This window comes from Nymphaea colorata, unplaced genomic scaffold (assembly GCF_008831285.2).
Source record: "Nymphaea colorata isolate Beijing-Zhang1983 unplaced genomic scaffold, ASM883128v2 scaffold0001, whole genome shotgun sequence".
NCBI lineage: Eukaryota > Viridiplantae > Streptophyta > Magnoliopsida > Nymphaeales > Nymphaeaceae > Nymphaea > Nymphaea colorata.
The window spans coordinates 843,219-862,059 of NW_022204507.1; the positions used below are offsets into that span (position 1 = coordinate 843,219).

The window sequence follows — 18,841 nt, forward strand, 5'->3', positions numbered from 1 at the left end:
GGAGCACAATTACCAAAAGTCTTTTGGGGAGAAGTTGTGTTAACAGCTATGTATACAATAAACCGAGTGCCCTGCAAAGCAGTTCCAACCACTCCTTATGAAAGATGGACTGGTATAAAACCAGATCTGAGATATTTAAGGAGATGGGAATATGCAGTACACGTGAAAATTCTAGATCCAAAACTGGATAAACTACATAACAGATCAGTGAGATGTATATTTATTGATTACCCTAAGGGATCTAAGGGCTACAGATTGTATCATTCATCTATGGGACTTATAGAAAGCAGAGATCTAGAGTTCATAGAAGAACTCAATAATAAAAATTTTGATCCAGTGGAATATCGAAATGATACACTGGCTGATCTGATTTATTCAGATGATCAGTCTGGTAATGAACCGACTGGAGGTCAGTTTGGCAATGAACCAACTGAGCAAGAATCGTCTGAGGAACAATGAGGAAATGAATCGACTGAAGATTAGTTAGACAATGAACCAACTGATATGAATACCTCATCATCTCAGACGTTATCAGGTAATAAAAGACCTAGAGCTCATCCTTCATATTCAAATGATTATTATGTATATCTGGCAGAGGAGCTATGCTATTTAGCAGATATTGCCGAAATGTTTGACAATCTGACATATGATGAATTCGTTAGCTCGCATGAATCGTCGGATTGGGTGAATGCTATGGATGAAGAAATTGAACCCATAGAAAAGAATAAAGTCTTGGAATTAGTAGATCTTCCTAATGACAGAAAACCCATTGGATGTAAATGGATGCTAAGGAAGAAGTATAAAACTGACGGATTAGTTGAAAAATTCAAAGCCAGACTAGTGGCGAAAGGTTTTTCCCAAAATGAAGGAATTGATTACTCAGAGACCTATTCGCCGGTTGCAAAGTTCGCATCCATCAGAATAATTTTGGCTATCGCGGCATTCTATGACTTGGATATTTGTTAGATGGATGTGAAGACTGCTTTTCTAAATGGTGAGTTGAAAGAAACTATATATATGACTCAACCACAGGGATATGTCAGCAAGGAAAAAGAAGACAAAGTGTACAAGTTGAATAAATCACTGTATGGACTGAAACAGTCTCCTAGACAGTGGTATTTTGCTTTTCACAAAGTAATTACAAAACTTGGGTTTGTTGCAAACCAACTATACCACTGTGTATATGTCTGAAAAAGTGAAAGCTTTTTCTATATTCTATCATTATATGTTGATGACATATTACTAATAGGAAATGATAACGACATGATTGTCAAAACGAAGACTTGGCTGGACAAAAACTTCGAAATGAAGGACTTGGGTGAAGCATCCTACATATTAGGAATTAAAATCACTCGAGATAGAAACTCAAGAATCCTGAGTCTAAGCCAAGAACGATATATTGATTATATCTTGAAGAAATTTTGGATGTCAGACTACAAACCAATTGGAATTCATATGGCTAAAGGAGCAAACTTGAGCAGGAGCAATTGTCCGGGTGAAGAACAACAAAAATTAAATGTTCCATATACACAAGCGGTTGGCAGTCTGATGTATTTAATGCTTTGTACCAGACTAGACATAAGCTTTCCTATCGGTCTGGTAAGTCGTTATCAAAGTAATCCTGGATGGCCTCATTGGCAAGCAGTCAAAAGGATTTTTCGGTATATTAAAGGAACAAAGAGACTAAAATTGTCCTACCAAGCTGACGAGCTGGCCTTAATTGGCTATTCAGATGCAGATTTTGCAGGTTGCAAAGATGATAGTAAGTCTACTTCTGGTTATGTATTCCTCTTTGGAAGTGGGGCGATAGCCTGGTCCTGTAAGAAACAGGGATGTGTTGCTCAGCACACTCAGGAAGCAGAGTATGTAGCATGTAACATTGCAACAACTTTTGCTGTCTAGATAAATTGATTCTTGAAAGACTTGAAATTAGATCTTAATCATGAACCGGTTCAACTGTACTGTGATAATCAGGCAGCAATATCGCTTATAAAAAATGGAGTTGTTAGCTCAAAGAGTAAACATATAATGGTGAAGTATCATTATTGAAAAAAAATGAAATCTCGATTGATTATTTGCCTACCAATGATATGGTGGCTGATCCCTTAACCAAGGGAATATCTGAAGACTTGTTTTCAAAACATGTAGCCCATATGGGGCTGAGATATACTTAAAAGGTTGCGAAGGAAAAACCAATGAATGGAAAACCTCGCTGTAAACCTTGAAAAAGATCTAGGTTGTGTTGGATAAGCCAAGTATGGAAAACCACGTAACAAATTAAATAAAGAAAACCCACATATAGTGGAAGCAAACTGACGGTCTCATGGCCAAGTGTGAGATGTTGAATAGTGGCCATTGAGCCCTATCCGAATATCTCGTAATTGCAAGGCAGTTACGAGATCAACCCAATAATCTCTCTCGAGATAAAGTTAAAGCCCTTCCTAAAATCTCTCACCCTAATCGCAGTTAGGGTTTTGGGAAAACCTAAGGGGCTGGAGTATAAATTCTCAGCAAGCTCTCTTGAATCTGCACTCGTGAGAAGCCCCTTGGAAGTAAACCCCAAAACTGGCTTCTCCTTCCTCCTCTTCCTCTTGCTCTTGTTTTGTTGTTCTTCACAGGGGACGCTCGCTGGAGATCTTGCTGCATCCAAAAGGGAGACTTCCGCCGCAAAGCACAAAACATCCAACACAATCAATCAATTAATCTACTTTACTTTCTTCCAGAATGTTTCTGGCTAGTGTGCCACCCACATACATTGAGGGCTGGAGTTAAGGTAGAGCCCGCATGGGCCTTGGCCCCACCTCAAAAAAATTAAAAAAAAAAGTTTCATGAGAAAATTTTACTTGTTGTATATAAAAAAATTTGAAAAATGATATTTCGGTCATACTCTCCACTCAAGAAAAATTTCTGCCCACATCTGATAACTCCTTTTACATGGTGAGCACGACTGTCGTCTGGTTGGTAATTATCATCATCATCAGGAACTGGCATATACTTACGTGGATTTAGGGTCTCGGCTCCGTCTCATCGATCGATACATGCACTCATTCTCTCTATCCCAAAAGCCATTGCCCCCAGTGTGCAACACGGGCTGTGGCATAAGAAACAAGCAAATATATAAACAAAACATAACAATGCATTACATGACTGTGCATGAGACATATAGTGAACCAGTCACTTGTTCAACACATATATAGCTCAATCTGGCGAATGCCACTATAGGTATTCTCTTTTTGCCATTTTTTGATGTCGCTTTAAGGGCTCTTTTTCAATGTTTTTTGTTTGGAGTTGGTGAAGCTTGCGTCGTGAGGGTTATATTTGGATCATGCCTTCTTCCTCCACATCCATTATCTGAGGGTTTGACGGTGGTATGAGGGTTTTAGGCTTTAGTCTATTGCAGTAGTTTGAGTTCTTCATTTTTTTGAATTTTTTGTTCCTACTATCTTTTGAGACTTGGCCACTGGATTATGTCTCATTTGGTGTATATACATATGCATTCTGTAACTCTATACTAAGCATGGAAATGCTTCAGCCCCAGACCATATTTAATTTTTGTTCATGCATGAATCTCGTCAGTAGCAATATAATGTACCAACGTTCAACATTTTTTCCCATGATTTCAACAAACATTGGAATGGAATCCTTGTGATTAAAATCTTTATCAATCAAACACACCTGATTTATGGGATCGGTATGCAAATCCCTGTTCAGCTAATTCCAGGATTAGAATCCTGAGACCAAACTTCGAGGATTGTAATCCTGATGCTGCCAAGTGCTACCTTAGAGATTTTTTTCAAAGCTATTTGTTTCTTCCTCTAGTCGAAATAGAGGATGCTTCCTTGATGATGGACATTGGACTTTTTTACTTACATTGCACAAGGTTTCAACCATAGTGTATGATATCTAAATTTTGACATGGTATATAATATTTTTTTTACTGCAGTTCGTTAATTTCATAAACATACTTTAAGGATTTGATGAACAAAACTAAGTTCTAAATATTACATTTTACAAGAACCAATGACTCAAGAGGAGTTTCTTATAGTGGGTGGGGCATGAAAATAGTCAAAGTTCCAAACCCATCAGAGTCACTTTTCTCATGACCCAAAGCATGTATAAGACGTAGGGATAAAAATTGCACGAGGGTCCGAGAATACAACTAAGCCAGTGGGTTCAGTTCTCTAGTATAAGCAATAAAAAAAAGTGCCAAAACCACAACTAACATTTCAAATGTAGGAAGTACATAAGTTTCATGTTAAGTCTTGGCCCTTAAATTTGATCTAACAAAAAATACCATTTTCTCGAATAACTTAAAAAAAAAGAGTAATTTTTAGGCACACTTGCATAGATACACCTACTCTTTGGTAATAACAAAAGCATGCATACATAGGTATATGTCATTTTAGAAAGAACATACCTAATTATCTGTGGCTAAGCCAAAAATTTAGGTCGGGGGGCACATATAAGTAAAGTTCTACTTTGGAGAGGAGGGGGAAGATGAAAGAGAGACTATCTTTATGTGAATAGGTAAAGCGTTTTGACAGTATAGGGAAGTCTGTGCCTCGTTGCATACAAATGAATCCCTTCTTGATAACTAGTAAAGATATTTTAAAATGATTAACTAATGTGCCTTTACGTAGCTATATGTACACTTCAAGGATGTTGGACATGGGGCCTGCTTGAGAGGCTAGGATGGAATTTCTGTGACACCAAGTCTAAGACTGTCGATCAAAGAAGTGCACTTTGAGATACACCATCCAGCCTTTCAAACACACCCTTGACTAAAGAGCTGATGATGAAATTATAAAGATATTTTGGTTTTATAATCTTTTGTCGCACTCGCACCCTCAAAGTACAATACAAGTAATCGAACAATGTAAAGTGCTTCCAAGTGTACTTGGAGACACCCATCCAGCCTTTCAAACGCACACCCTTGCCTAAAGAGCCGATGATCAAATTACAAAGATATTTTCGTTACTTGGATTCATTTGCCTCTACTTAAGTTAGTGATGAACATAGCTAAATCGACCTGAACCTATTTCCCAAACCATAGAACAAAAATGGTACAACTGGACAGCAAAGTGGTTTACATCAAAGAGACGAGTCACATGATCATTGTCATATTTCTGTGTGTTGCCTTTTTAGGTTGCAAATGGTGTTGAAATGCAATAACAAGTTGACAATACATTCTTGGCACCTATGCTTTGAAGCAATTCTTGGCACCTATGCTTTGAAGCAAGTTAGAATCTTAAAGACATAAGGGTATGCCTTGAAGGTTTTATGCCTAAGATGGTTTTTCTTAAATAAGCATTAAAAAAAAAAACTGAATTAGTGGTGCTGTCGATTTGATTGAATAAGTAAAAAAAAGATCTAAAATACTATTCTTTAAAGTACTTGAAACAATGTGAAAATTTATTTAAAATAACAAATTTTAAAATATTCAAAAACTAAACACATGGCACCTAGAATTGGCCGTCAAAAATCGAATCAGGTTGTCTCTATTCGAATACTGAAGTATATTTTGACAACCCTGGAGGTGACTTGGTTCACTTTTTATTAAGCTCAGGGATAAATGGCAATTCACCGTTTTCATTGGGTCGTTAGGCCATGATGTTGGTCGAGCTTAGGGAAACCCTCAAGCGGACCCTTTCAAATATGGCCCCCCACATTATTTTATTAAGAGAAAAAGTCTTTGAAAACATAAGAGGATTTAAAACTTACCAAAGATACACTAATGTACATCAGGCCAAAGTTTTCAAACAATACAGAAATCAATACAACATTGGTAGCCAATGAAACGGATCGCCGAACACTCTCTTCTCACCTTTGAGTTAACTACTTAATTTTGACTTCACCACGATGCGTTTAGCTGTTGGATATCTTACTAAGACTTGACCTCTAATGTAGTTTGCTGTTTTTTAATCACAAGGGTTTACATCTTTATTTCATCACTAAGCTAATGTACTAAATTATTTGTTACCGCGCATCAAAAGTACTAACATCTAGCATGTTCATGGCACTTAAAGTTGTTCATGAGAGTGCGCCCCGGCCCCCAACCCTTTTCCTTTGCATCCATGACTTAGGACTGCATTGAGGCTCGAAATGGAAACACCACAATCAACTTGGTGCAGTGCATCATTTCATGAAAGCTCAAAAGCATAGTGCCCACCAGAATTGAATCAATTCTACGGCATGTCAGACCAGCTAAGCCCCTTGAGGGACACATACCAAGCTTATAGCAATTAAATTATCACAGCAATTTTTGTATTCATGTAACTTATCATTTCAGGTGTTCATCCAACGCCGAAAATGTAAAATGTTAAAAGGTTTTACAAGTTTTTCTACACCGTATTCGATCTGAGCCCAACTTCCGGTGGATGAAGTTGTTTAGCTTCTTCCGGATATAATCCTATTGGCCAAATGTTAAAACAATAAGGTCGTGTTTGGATGACACTTCAGAACTAACTAAGTTTTCAGGGGCAAAACCTCATTTTGTTTTTAAAACCCGTTTTGTGCGAGTTTGGACTACAGCTCTCTGAGTTTTTCGGAAACTCGGCTTTGATGAAAACGTCGTTTAAGCCATAGGAAATGAACTCCACTCTATGAGGCAAGAAACCTTGATTGCCGGAGAGATATCATCCAAAGGGGACATGAATTCCACCATCGGTAAGCTTTTTCTCTTTTGTTCTTATATCTAAAGGACTTCTTGTCCCCAAATTTTCTTATGCATTCCCATTTTATCGGCTTCTCTCTCTTTCTACTTTTGTAGTACCAACCATGTGTTTGAGCAGGTGGTAAACATCTGCGAGATTGCTTCAGATATAAGTAAAATTTATCGTATTGGCATCTTTTGCAATTTAAATCAACCTCACTGCTCACCTTTTTTAGTGGTCATTTGCCCACCAAAATAGTCTCCTCGACTACTAGAACAACATCGGCTGGCCTGGAACGTAAAATGCATATCCATTACCTCGGTCACATGTCATCTAGGATTCTACAGTACTAAAACTTGTGACTATGGATTTATCAACTAATTTGTTCAAAATTGTATGGTTAGATCTATGTATAAATCATGCATGTTCAATGCATATGTATTCTGCATTTCGATATTCAGAAAGTCAATGTAATTGCAACCTGATTTTCAATAGCTTTAATTCTATTTTTTATCTAGATTTGATACTAGCGAAAAGAATGGAATCAAGGATCATAGAAGTACCTAGTCTTCTTATCTTTTCAAGTTTAAGCCTTAAACTGATGTTATATATCATGTATTTAACAGAAAGTGTGTTTTGGTTGATTCTATCATGCAAGCAAGTCTTTTAAGTACATGATTTTACTGAAGGAACTTATGATGCCATTAGGTGCACTTAGATGATGAGGTTTAGAACTCAAACTCGAAGGAGATTGCAAACATATACAATGATCTGTGACACACTTCAATTTGTCTTATAAGTTTGCAATCTTTTGGAATTTATTGACTTCTTTTGCTAATTACATGAGTTTTATCAAACTGGTTGTTAGAACTCAAAATTAGTTGAAAAAGCAAATTGTGCAAGTCTAACGTGTTTTCCTTTAAATGGTCCGTCACTATTTTAAACTAGCTCAAAATTATTTTGTCAAATTGTCAATCTGGTTTTAGTTTGGATTGCTCTATTTAGTGTCATTCATTTCTTCAAATCTCTTTTTCTGATTTGTAGATTGAAGCAGACATTGAAAGCAGGTTTTTGTCACTCCAGTATATCATGACGTTCCCTTATTATTGATTTCAGACACATTCACAATAGGGACAGCCTAACTTTGGATCACTTGCCCCACCACAACGTCGATGTATGCCTTTTACTTTTCCGTGCTAATGTAAGCAATGTTTATGAATGTACTAATTATGTTACAGGTCATTCCAAGTAAAAGCAAGAAGAATCAATTTTTCATGAGTTAAGCAATACTATATAATTTGAAAAGTTTAACTAACAACTGTCTTTTACGATGTATTTGCAAAAATTCTTTTTCCTTAAAATTTTTTATGAAAGGATATTCGAACTTTCTTGGTTTATAATTATGAAAGCAATTTAAGTTTAAGCATATCATTGTTACCTTTTCAAAATATGAGTGCTTTTTGCGATTTTGTAAATTTTATTTAAAAGTAGAGTTCGCCGGGTACCTAGCTAGCCTGGTAAAAAGACTGCCGGGTTGGCGGGATTTCTCATTTGTCCGGTAACAGTTAAATCCTCCCTTAGTCTTTTTAAAGTACAATTGTTTGTTTTTTGGATACCCTTCCTACTTTTTTTAAAAATTTTTAACTTAACACGTCAGTAGGTGCTTTTCCTAAACTTTTAGAGCATACAAAATTGTCACCCTAATTATTTATTTATTTGAAACAACAACTTCTTATTTGCCCCCACCCTATCCGGGGCACCAAACCTTTTCACACGAATTCCTTTCTCTAAACCATCGTTCATTAACAGGTATAGATTTTATTTTTTTTAATATTTCCACTAACCATCGATATTTTTTTGCAAGTATTTACGATTTTTCTTCTTGCCAGACTAATCAAGCCAAACAGGCTTCCAGTCTGATGATGTTCGGGCCATCTGATTGGATTCGAATTACAGGCACGGGTTTCGGGCCTACCTAAACATATATATATATATATATTAACCTCCAGTCAATCAATCCGGTCCCCCTAAATCACACAACAATGACACAATGCTCACCCTAATCACACAACAATGACACTGATGAAACGAAAAAGACATTCTGTTTATTTGGGAGGGTATTCTCGACCTGGACACGGATATAAAAACTCGTCGTCTCGGGTACATTCCTCCTCCCCCTCTCTTTCTGTCTCTCTGTCTCTCTCCTTTTCCCAACACTCGCAGAACATCCGGTGGGAGCTTGAACGAAAGAGGAGGGTCGAGCTATAGATTCCCCGATCTTCCAACCCACCATTGCGTCGTCTTCGATTTTTATCCTTTGCGGTCTTCCTTCTCAAAATTTTCGCGGTTTGGTAAATCATTCCTTCCGATCGTAGTCCGTTTAGGGCAAGGAAAGAGGGGTAAACTTTTGAGGAAGTAAGAGATAAGAATTTGGTTCGGTTTCTGAGAATAAAAGGGTAGAGGCAGAATGCAACAGAGGTTAAAGCAGCAGCAGCAACAAGCCCTAATGCAGCAGGCTTTGCTGCAGCAGCAGCAATCGATGTATCACCCTGGCGTCATCGCGGCCATGTCTCAGGTTCGTCGGTCTCCATTTGTACTAGTTCCTTTTCGGTTATCCTTGGTTGATGTTTCGCCTCGTTTCTGGTTGGTTCTTTTCTTTTCGCCTTTGTGGAAATGGTTGAGGAATTACCTGGTTGTAGGTTTCCTTCTCTGATAGGGGTCTGTGTTGAAATGTGCATCACCCTGTAATTTATGCGGCATCGATGGATGTGAATGCCTCGATTCTTGTCGTCTTTAGGACTTGACATGATTTACTCTTCTAGATAATCTGCGATATCTTGATATATATATATATATATGTATATATATGTATATATATATATATATATTCTGTTGTTGGTAACTTCATTTTTCATGTTGTAGTTACGGAGTCAAGCCTTCTCTCTTGTCCGTGTTCCATTCTACTTTCTTAGATATTATCACTGTTCTAGGGCTTTGGTCTGCATTCTTGGATCTGTTTATCCTGTCTTTTGCTGCGGTTTGTCAAGTTAATAGATGATTTATTGTTTGTTGGTTCGGCTGGCGTGGTGCTGTGAAACGGTTTGGTTGGGAGGGTTATGCAGTGCCCGTATTGTTGTTCAGCTTTCTGAAGTCTTTTTCGATGCTTAGCCTTTTCAACTTTATCACGCTTTCTTTGCTGGGTCATGTTTATCTAGTTCGTTTTCGTTATACTTGTCGTTCTCTCCCCTGTCTACGGTGCCCCTAGTTTGCCCATGATATTTGTTTCATGTACTGTTGCATCGGTCAAGGGCTTATTTTTCTTCTTCCCTTTTGTTTTGATTTAGATATATGTTTCTCTATCTGGTTTGTCTGTTTCTTACTGTCTTTGTCCGTGCGCTACAAAGTTTGTCGGTCATATTTCAAAAATTTTATGATTCGGCTGTTTTATTCTACTTGTTATGACTCGCCAGTCAAGTAGGTGGTGGAGAATATTATGTATCACTATTTTCAAGATAACATGCTGTTGGTTCTTATGCTATTGAATATATTATACTGACCCAAATAGGCTCTTCGTGTCCTTGTCATGATTTTGTTTAATGAGAAACAGTTAGGATTGGAAGATGAAAAATGACTGAATAAATGACTATCAGATACAGTAATAAAACTTCTGTTGTAGAGAGCTAAAGTTGTCTTGTTTGATACTTTAGCTGTTTTTGTGTAATTTATAGTAAGATGAGTTGAACTATGGATAGTTTTCTATCAGACAGAGGAAATTTCTTTCTTGCCCGTTTCGTAGGTTTGCTATTTTTCCATTTGCTTCTTGATGTTGGTTTTTTCAACTTTTCAAACGGAAATGCTTCTACATTTTCTTTAATGGCCAACCTCTGGGGAATAGCCCCTATATCTTCAAGCCTAAGAACCCTCATGGCTCACGTATGATATGTTATTTAACTATCTTCTTTGAACATGGCAGTCGACAAATAATTGATATTCATTGAAGAATGTGTGCGTAAAGTCGTAAACATAAAATATATGCCTTTATCAGGATAACTGATGAAAGATGTGCAACAAGAAAATTTACCATAACACCATAAAGATACCACTATATTTTATTTGATTACAGGATTGATGGTGCCTATATTGTGTCCTTAAAAGTGTTAAAAGGCAACATCTTGTTTGATTACATGATTGGTGGTGCCTTTCCCATATCGTGTCTTTCAGAAATGTTAAAAAGCAACAATGTATCTGGAATTGAGTTTAGTAAAGCAGGTTTTTGGTTCAATGTTTGCTCTTAAGTTGTCGAACATACAAAATGCCTGTGGGTTTCAAATTTATTGTTTCTTTCAATTAGATATAGCTAGGATACACCTAATGTTTGCAGTCTAAGATACAGTCTTCTGTCCTGTTAGCTTTTTGTAGGATTCCTAGGATTTATTTTCTTCCTTTTTTCTTCTTCTTTTTTACTTTCATATTTTGCAGATGGAGCCTGTTCCAAGTGGAAATCTGCCTCCTGGGTTTGATCCAAGTACATGCCGCAGTGTGTGAGTGTTATTGGAACATGATTTTTCTTTTTTAGTTGTTTTTTGCACTTCGTATATAGTCCTTTTTCTTGGAGTGAACTTTATGAAAGCATGTTAGGGGAAAGAGCTATGATTTTTTTCTCTCCTTCTTTGTCTTTTCACAACATACGTGGTTTTGCCTTGAAATTGCAAATCTGGCATGCAGTCACTAATTTTTCCCTTCCATCTTTCTGTAATGCTTTTTTGCTACTTCTGCACTTTTGGATTGCAATAAATGATGTAATTTGAATTGGGTTTAGTTGACTGTTAGAGCATGCTTTCTTCTATATAGGATGTATTATTGAGGTCTAATTAACATTTCAGGTATGTGGGTAACCTTCATGTCAATGTCACAGAGGCCCTTCTTGCTGAGGTGTTTCAGAGAACTGGTCCACTGGAAGGATGCAAGCTCATAAAGAAGGAGAAGGTTGTGAGATGTTTTTTGCTGTGTATTATTATGAAGCTATAATTTAAATGAGGCACCTTTTACTAAAGCCTAATGCTCTACCTTTTAGGTCTGCTAGAAGTGTATTTTGGTTCATGCTAAACCTATGAGTCACAAAAGATTGTTTAAGTGCTCCTTGAAGTTCACATAGCCTTTGTCAAAATCATTTTCTGAAAGATGTTTCTTGTTTTAACATTTCTTTAAAGGTTTTTATTTTCGTTCATAGGAAATTCTTTGTTTTCTTAGCAATCCCTTCTTGTGAATTGTGATTTTAAAGGATACTTAAAACCATCTTTTTATAGCTCCCATATTATGCTGTACCAAGTCTTGGATGAGCGGATTTCTTATCTTCCTTTGCCGCTTCTTCTTGTTGAATTTAATCTTTTTTAATAGCTAATCTAAAATATTCTGATCTAGTTGTCGTGTCCACATTTACAGTTTTGGGAATAAATAGTGGTTGGATTTTCTGTTGTCCACTTCTGTTCTTATTTCCTGTTTAGATTCCTCTCTTACTCTCCAAGACAAGTACCCCTTTCTAATCACTTCAAACTTACTTAGGGAGCTTCTGCCACCAAATCTGTTTCTCCCTCTCTGCTCAATACTTAACCCTTAAAGAAGGTTTAGCCTTCCAACATGGTTGGAGGGAGATTTACATGTATTTTCAGGTGGCAAATTTTAGTTAAATATGTATACCTGGAGGGAAATACAGAAAAGTTTCATAGTTGTCCTAAAATTCTGGGCACTAAGTCTCATATTTTAGGTTCCTTTTTTGAACTGCAAACTTATTTTTTTAGTTCATGTTTCGTACTGTGCATTGGAACTTCACTCCTATGTTTCTTGTTTTCTTGAACTTGTTGCTTTCCTTTCTATATTGTTGTGACCGGCGAAGTACCATGCCATTGTACAGCACGTGATTGACTCTTTCGGTCTGATCAATTTTTGGCATATATGTCGATTGCAAAATGAGTTAACTGATTTAATGGCCAGGGCTGATTTTGATGAGCAAAGCCTAAATAAAATTTTATCTTCTGGGAAATCAATGTTTTAAAGTTCTCTCACGGGGGCCCTGTGTTGCATTGTTTGTTTGAAATTTATGCGTTTTCAATTCTAATTGGTTGACTATCTAAAAGATAAACTTAATTGGAACTTTATAACAACTTTTTTCCCCATGAAGTATTTTTTTTATTTTCTCAATAACTTTGGCTGAAAGAGAGAGGGTGGGGTCTCCTTGATCATTCTATTCACAGTGGAACCACTAGTTGCTTGTCTAATTACCATTGATTGCTTGACTTTTAGTTTCGACATTGAAGATTTTCTCATGTATGTTTATGGTTTTTTGTAGTCATCCTATGGTTTTGTGGACTATCATGATCGAAGATGTGCAGCACTAGCCATCATGATGTTACATGGGCAACAACTGTAATGATCCTTATTTGTTCAAGGCACTTTGTGGCAGTTTGTGCACTATTTATTCTAAAAATTGTCTACTTCTTTGTTTTGTAAGGGAAGAACTGTTTTATATTGTTATGTGCATCTCATATTGCTAATTTTTTTTGCACAGCTTTGGTCAGTCCATAAAAGTTAACTGGGCATATGCGAGTGGACAAAGAGAGGACACTTCGGGTTTGTTTTTTGTGTATACTTCTTTTCACTCTTTTTTTGGGGTGAATGCGTTATTTGTACTGCTACTTTTCATTTTGTGTAAATTACTTTATGCACTTTCAGGACACTTCAATATTTTTGTTGGGGATCTAAGTCCAGAGGTTACAGATGCAACTCTATATGCATGCTTCTCAGTCTATCCTAGTTGCTCGTAAGTTCATTTTCTCTGATGTATAGTCTCATTGTTTGCTTGAGATTCAGTCTATTGGCTATGAAAATTTATAGCATATGAAGCAGTAAGCACAAAATCTGATAATGTGTCACCTAAGAAAAGAGCAGATGCTAGTAAAAAAAAAGTAGGCTAAAACCCAGTTCTAGTGTGGCAAGAAAAAAATCAATTTGGAGATTTGTTAGCCATTTTTATGTTGGTTCAGTTTGGTCTTTTTTTGTCACTGAAGTGATAAAAAATGTATTGTGAAGTTCTTATGATTTGAGATTTGATTATGCAATTTAAGGCAAAAACCAAGTGGTTGCTAAACATTTTTTTTTCTTTCAAAAGATTTTCTATGACTTAACAGTGCGCTATGTGGAAAAGCAGTGATGCAAGGGTTATGTGGGATCATAAAACTGGACGTTCTAGAGGATTTGGTTTTGTTTCTTTCCGTAATCAGCAGGTTAGTTTCTCTTCCTTGTCTTGAGAAATTCATATGCTTAAAGTGTCTTTTCAGAGATGGAACATCCTTACAGCTTTTTTAATTTCCTGGTTGTAGGATGCTCAGAGTGCGATAAATGACTTGAGTGGTAAGATGCCATTGTGAACTACTATTCAACCATTTATTTGTCCTATTTAGGCATAAGTTGGCTCATTGTACCTTGTTTTTTTCTTAGGGAAATGGCTTGGTAATAGGCAGATAAGGTGCAATTGGGCTGTAAAAGGAGCTGGGTTTAATGATGATAAACAGAGTAGTGACAATCAAAATTTGGTCGTTTTGACAAATGGATCCTCATCTGGTATGAGCATAATTAATCTCCTTCATGTGTCTTCCATCAATTATGCTTTCTTGTGTGAGTAGGGTCAGGGTGGGTGGGGGATAAAGGGCTCTTGTATTTGTCTTTTGTATCAATTTTTTGCTAGGGTCATTGTGCAAGGGCAAATTATGGATCCTTGTGAATTATTGGCATAATTTGCTTAGTTGGTTTTCGGTAAACCTTCTTTTTCCTTGTTATTGTCTTTTTCTTTTCCATGTTGGTTAATTTATTTTTGTCCTTTGTAATGGATTAAAGATAACAATCGATTAAAAATAGAAATTTCTGAGCATGCATTCTGCATCCTCTGTGAAGATGAAAAAATAGTTTTGTCTGTTTAACTTTTTTGTTACATAGGTGTGGGCACAGGTGCTGAAATGGGTGCAGGTCTGGGGCAATTTCATATAACATTGTTGCGGGACACAGCCATACGGTTATACTCAAGGCACACAGTCACATAGTTAAGTAGGACAATTGGTTCATCTAAAGTCATGGGTAGTGGACACAATACAGAGTCACAAACAGGCATGCACAGACAGATGCACACAGGCAGCATATGACCACATCTAATTTTTTGCTATATCAAGTTCAACCCAAATCCAGTGACCCCTGTACCTAAATTGTCTGAACCCGAACTGTTAAGATTGTCGTATTTCATGATAGAAGACGGAAGTGTTTGCGTAAAGATAATATATCAAGTACAAAATTTTTGAGTTATGATATATAAGTCGAAGAGAACACTTGTGCTTGCAAATAACTAAGTACTTTAATCAAGTGATGAGATGATGCGACCAGAATACCCAGGTACTGCTGGCTGGTGGTATGGTATTATAAAGCAAATCATGATAAAATTGGCAAAAGCAAATTTTGGCTGTATTCCTCTTATACCGTGTTTGAGATTTCTAATTCTTGGTTTGATAGTTCGTTGCTGATTATTCATGATAAGTTATATTATAGATGTAGTGATTATCTATTTCCTCTGCAATTTTCAATCTAAAATTTGCTCGTTTGTTGTTCCTCATGTGGGAGTATGGCTGCATTCATTCTACAATTAAGTACCACCGATTTTGCAGATGGAGGTCAGGAGAATGCAAACGAGGATGCCCCAGAAAACAATCCATCCTATACCACAGTTTATGTTGGCAATCTTGCTCATGAGGTGATTATTGACAATAAAAGCTATCCTAGTATGTGGTGATGGTGTCTATGCTAAGAATGAAAGCTCGTGTGAGGGTGGTGTCTATGCTATGTAACTTTCATGAAGTGATGTGCTGTAACCTCCCTTTTTTTTCGTTCTTCCTTGCATATAGACGCACCTAGAAGAAAGAACGTTTTAAAACGTGGATGACTTGTTTTTTTATTTTGAGACATTTATGTTTAGAGGAAGCACTTCAAAGTTCCCCCTCTTAAAGCTTTTGTCTGCCTTGGGTGAAGCTCGAATGCTTTAGTGGTTGAATTTTAATCTCGTGCTTGTCTAGGTAACTCAAGCAGAACTTCATCGTCAGTTTCATATGCTTGGAGCTGGAGTTATTGAGGAAGTTCGGGTGCAAAGGGATAAAGGATTTGGTTTTGTAAGGTACCATTCGCATGAAGAAGCTGCCTTGGCCATTCAAATGGCTAACGGAAGAATTGTTTGTGGAAAGTCTATCAAAGTAAGTGGTTAAATATGTTGCATTATCTTGTTGATATTTGATGTGTAGAGATATCATTTTTCCCACTTCTCCCACACGGCCGATGTCTATATTCGGCTTTGGTTCATTTTTCTAAGCTTTTGATTTTACAAGTTTTTTCAATTGCAGTGCTCATGGGGCAACAAGCCAACCCCTCCAGGGACAAGTTCGAACCCACTACCTCCACCTGTGCCCCCATTCCCGATCCTTAACCAGGGTTATTCTGCTGCAAGCCTTCTAGCTTACCAGAGACAGCTTGCATTGAGTCAGGCTGCTAGCTCTGGCCAACCGATGAGTCAAGCTTCTGCAGGCCATGGTCCGTTAGGTGGTTATGATGGATACCCAGGCAATGGGTCCGCCCAGCAGATGTATTATCAGTAGAGAGATAGAAATGAGCGCCTACAATTCTTGTTCAACTGTCTGATCTTTCCTTTTCATGTCGTCTTGATGTTGCTTTTTTTAGTTTTGAGATATGCCTGTGTGGGTGTTTTTTGCCTTTTCTCTTTTGTACCTTATCTAAATTGTTAGATTCTTGTTCTCCACACTCCCCCCCCTCCCTTCTCTCTGGTGTAAGAATTCTTTTTTTTTTTCTTTTTCTTTTTTCCCACTTTTTATTATGTTTGAGCTCTTTTTCCTTATAATCTGTGCTGATTTATACCTCTTGTAAATAATTGACGTCTTTTATTTGCATTAGCGATTTTTTGTCTATTCTGGATGATACAGAAAATTTCACCACCACCCCCTATGTCTCTTGCCAATTGATGTGACTTGTCATTTTTAAATAAATTTCAGATATCAGCTAAAAGGAAGCAATACTTGGAGAGCAATAATGAGATGCGGTTTGGCCGACCTAACCGAATGACTACGATAAACAGTCAGTCTGGGTTCTATACATCATTGATTAATGGCGTGTGGGTTTCGGGTTTTAGCTTTTCGGGACTAAAAAGAGGACGCTTTGTTTTCCATCCATTAGGGTGGTCCCCCTCATTCTCCTGGCTTGAGGCCTTTCCAGCTTTCTGATTGGTACATCAACCAGGAAATCTGTTGTCTTAATGACGTTGACGTGGAAAATCTTACGACTCTTGAGTGAGCTGACCTTCCTTGTTCCATTTGCGCATGCTATAGCTTCGTAAATTACCAAATAGAGGCCGAGCTGACCATATCAGGTCTGCATCAACTGGAAATCCAAAGGTCGATGTACAAATTTGCAATTTCTTGTGGCACGTTTTTCTTCACAGGAGGATTTTCCTGGAGACCCGTGAAAATGCATCGTCACATGTGGAAACCAATTTCTTAGTCGTTGGCTTAGCTTCAAAAAATGACAACAATGACAAAGCCAAGTTATTATTATTATTGTTCTAAAAATTTACTCTATACAATATATGAAAATTAAATTATACAATATATGAAAATTGAATGGTAACTTTGGCTATTCTAAGTCAACGAGTTTGCTTATGACTGTCGTTTGATTTAATCTTGATAAACTGTTGAGAGAAAAACAAATAGAAAAAGTGATAAAAACATTTTCATAATTTATTATTAGTTGATACGTTTTTCTCTTTGTTTTTTACTTAACTATTCATTATGATTAATCAGACTACCCTCATGGCAAGAATGTCTAGTACTCAACGAAGTGAGAGCATAAACAACTATTTCAAGAATTGGGTCAATAAACAAACAAGTTTATGCGAGTTTGTCGTGAGATATCAAGAAGCACTAGATATTGTCGTGAGACTAGATATTGTCGTGAGATATCAAGAAGCACTAGATAGACGACGACACATCAAAAGACTTGCACTTCAAGATGAACAATCAAGTTGAGCTCAACTAAACACTTCATCCTATGGAAGATCTTACAAGTTATTTTTACACTAAAGGTATTCAAAAATTACTTCCTTCAAGAACTACGTGTAACTATTACATGCACTGCTTAGCTTATCAAAGATTATAATCAGTTGAGGCTATAAACTATTAAACAAAGGCTAAGAGGTCGTGCAACATCCCAATTACTGAGGAGTACATAGTTTGATATGATAAAAAAAAGTAAACAAACCAGCTTGCTCATTTGTTGTTCCTCATGTGTTCTCCATTTTTGTCCCTAGTGCTTTCGTCTTTGACGGACTAACCTTTCGTGTTTACCGGGCTGCGTTCCGTCCGTATGCAGGTCTGTTTCGTTTGATGATTATCCTTAGTGATGCATTATACATTAGATAGATCACTTATCAATGGCAACTGAATTTATCGTTGGTCAGAACGTACTGTGTTCAGATTAGGCAATCACGAAGACAAGCGGTGCACTGGGGTACTTGGATTGTATTGTCAGGAGAGTGATTTAACTCAAACATTTGGAGGTCTAAACTCATGTTTGGGTTGCAAAATAACCAACTTAGTGGAATGGATTGGCTAGTAGTGGTACTTGATTCAGGGCATTTATAAATGGTGGGTTAGTTGATTAGTGGCAAACTTTTGCTCCAAACGTGTCTTCAATTTTCTGTTGGGTGCACCCATGTCTGTTCCTATTCCGTCGAATTTGAAGGTATCTAGTTTTGTCCAGAAAACTAATCGGTTTTTCTATGTCAATTTGTATTGCATTGTGGGCTCATGTAGATAGTTTTATCTTTGTGATCGAAGCTCTAGTGGTGTAACATTTCTTGTTGAGTTATTTGTTGCTTCACTTATTATTGTTCGTAGCTGTGTTGATCTTCTGAAATATAAATGATGCGGGTTTCAGTACAATTTAATGTGTTAGTAATTACTAAAAGCAAACTAGTAGTTTTTATTGTTGATGTATGTATACATACGTGCGTACAAACATACATACATACATATGTGCATACGTGTATGTATGTAACATGCATACAACTTTTCAAAATTACTCTTCACCTG

The 18,841-nt window shown here is 37.0% G+C and overlaps 1 protein-coding gene across 1 annotated transcript; it reads left to right on the plus strand.

The window, feature by feature from the left end:
* Nucleotides 1-8,825: 8,825 nt before the first annotated feature.
* Nucleotides 8,826-16,663, plus strand: LOC116267856 (oligouridylate-binding protein 1-like). The gene is made up of 12 exons (XM_031649788.2): nucleotides 8,826-9,228; nucleotides 11,133-11,194; nucleotides 11,537-11,639; nucleotides 13,000-13,076; nucleotides 13,219-13,280; nucleotides 13,383-13,470; nucleotides 13,858-13,933; nucleotides 14,030-14,060; nucleotides 14,148-14,270; nucleotides 15,359-15,444; nucleotides 15,764-15,937; nucleotides 16,085-16,663. Exons 1-12 carry the CDS (start codon nucleotides 9,121-9,123, stop codon nucleotides 16,334-16,336), a joined length of 1,242 nt encoding a protein of 413 aa, XP_031505648.1. The 5' UTR covers nucleotides 8,826-9,120; the 3' UTR covers nucleotides 16,337-16,663.
* The last annotated feature ends 2,178 nt before the right edge of the window (nucleotides 16,664-18,841 follow it).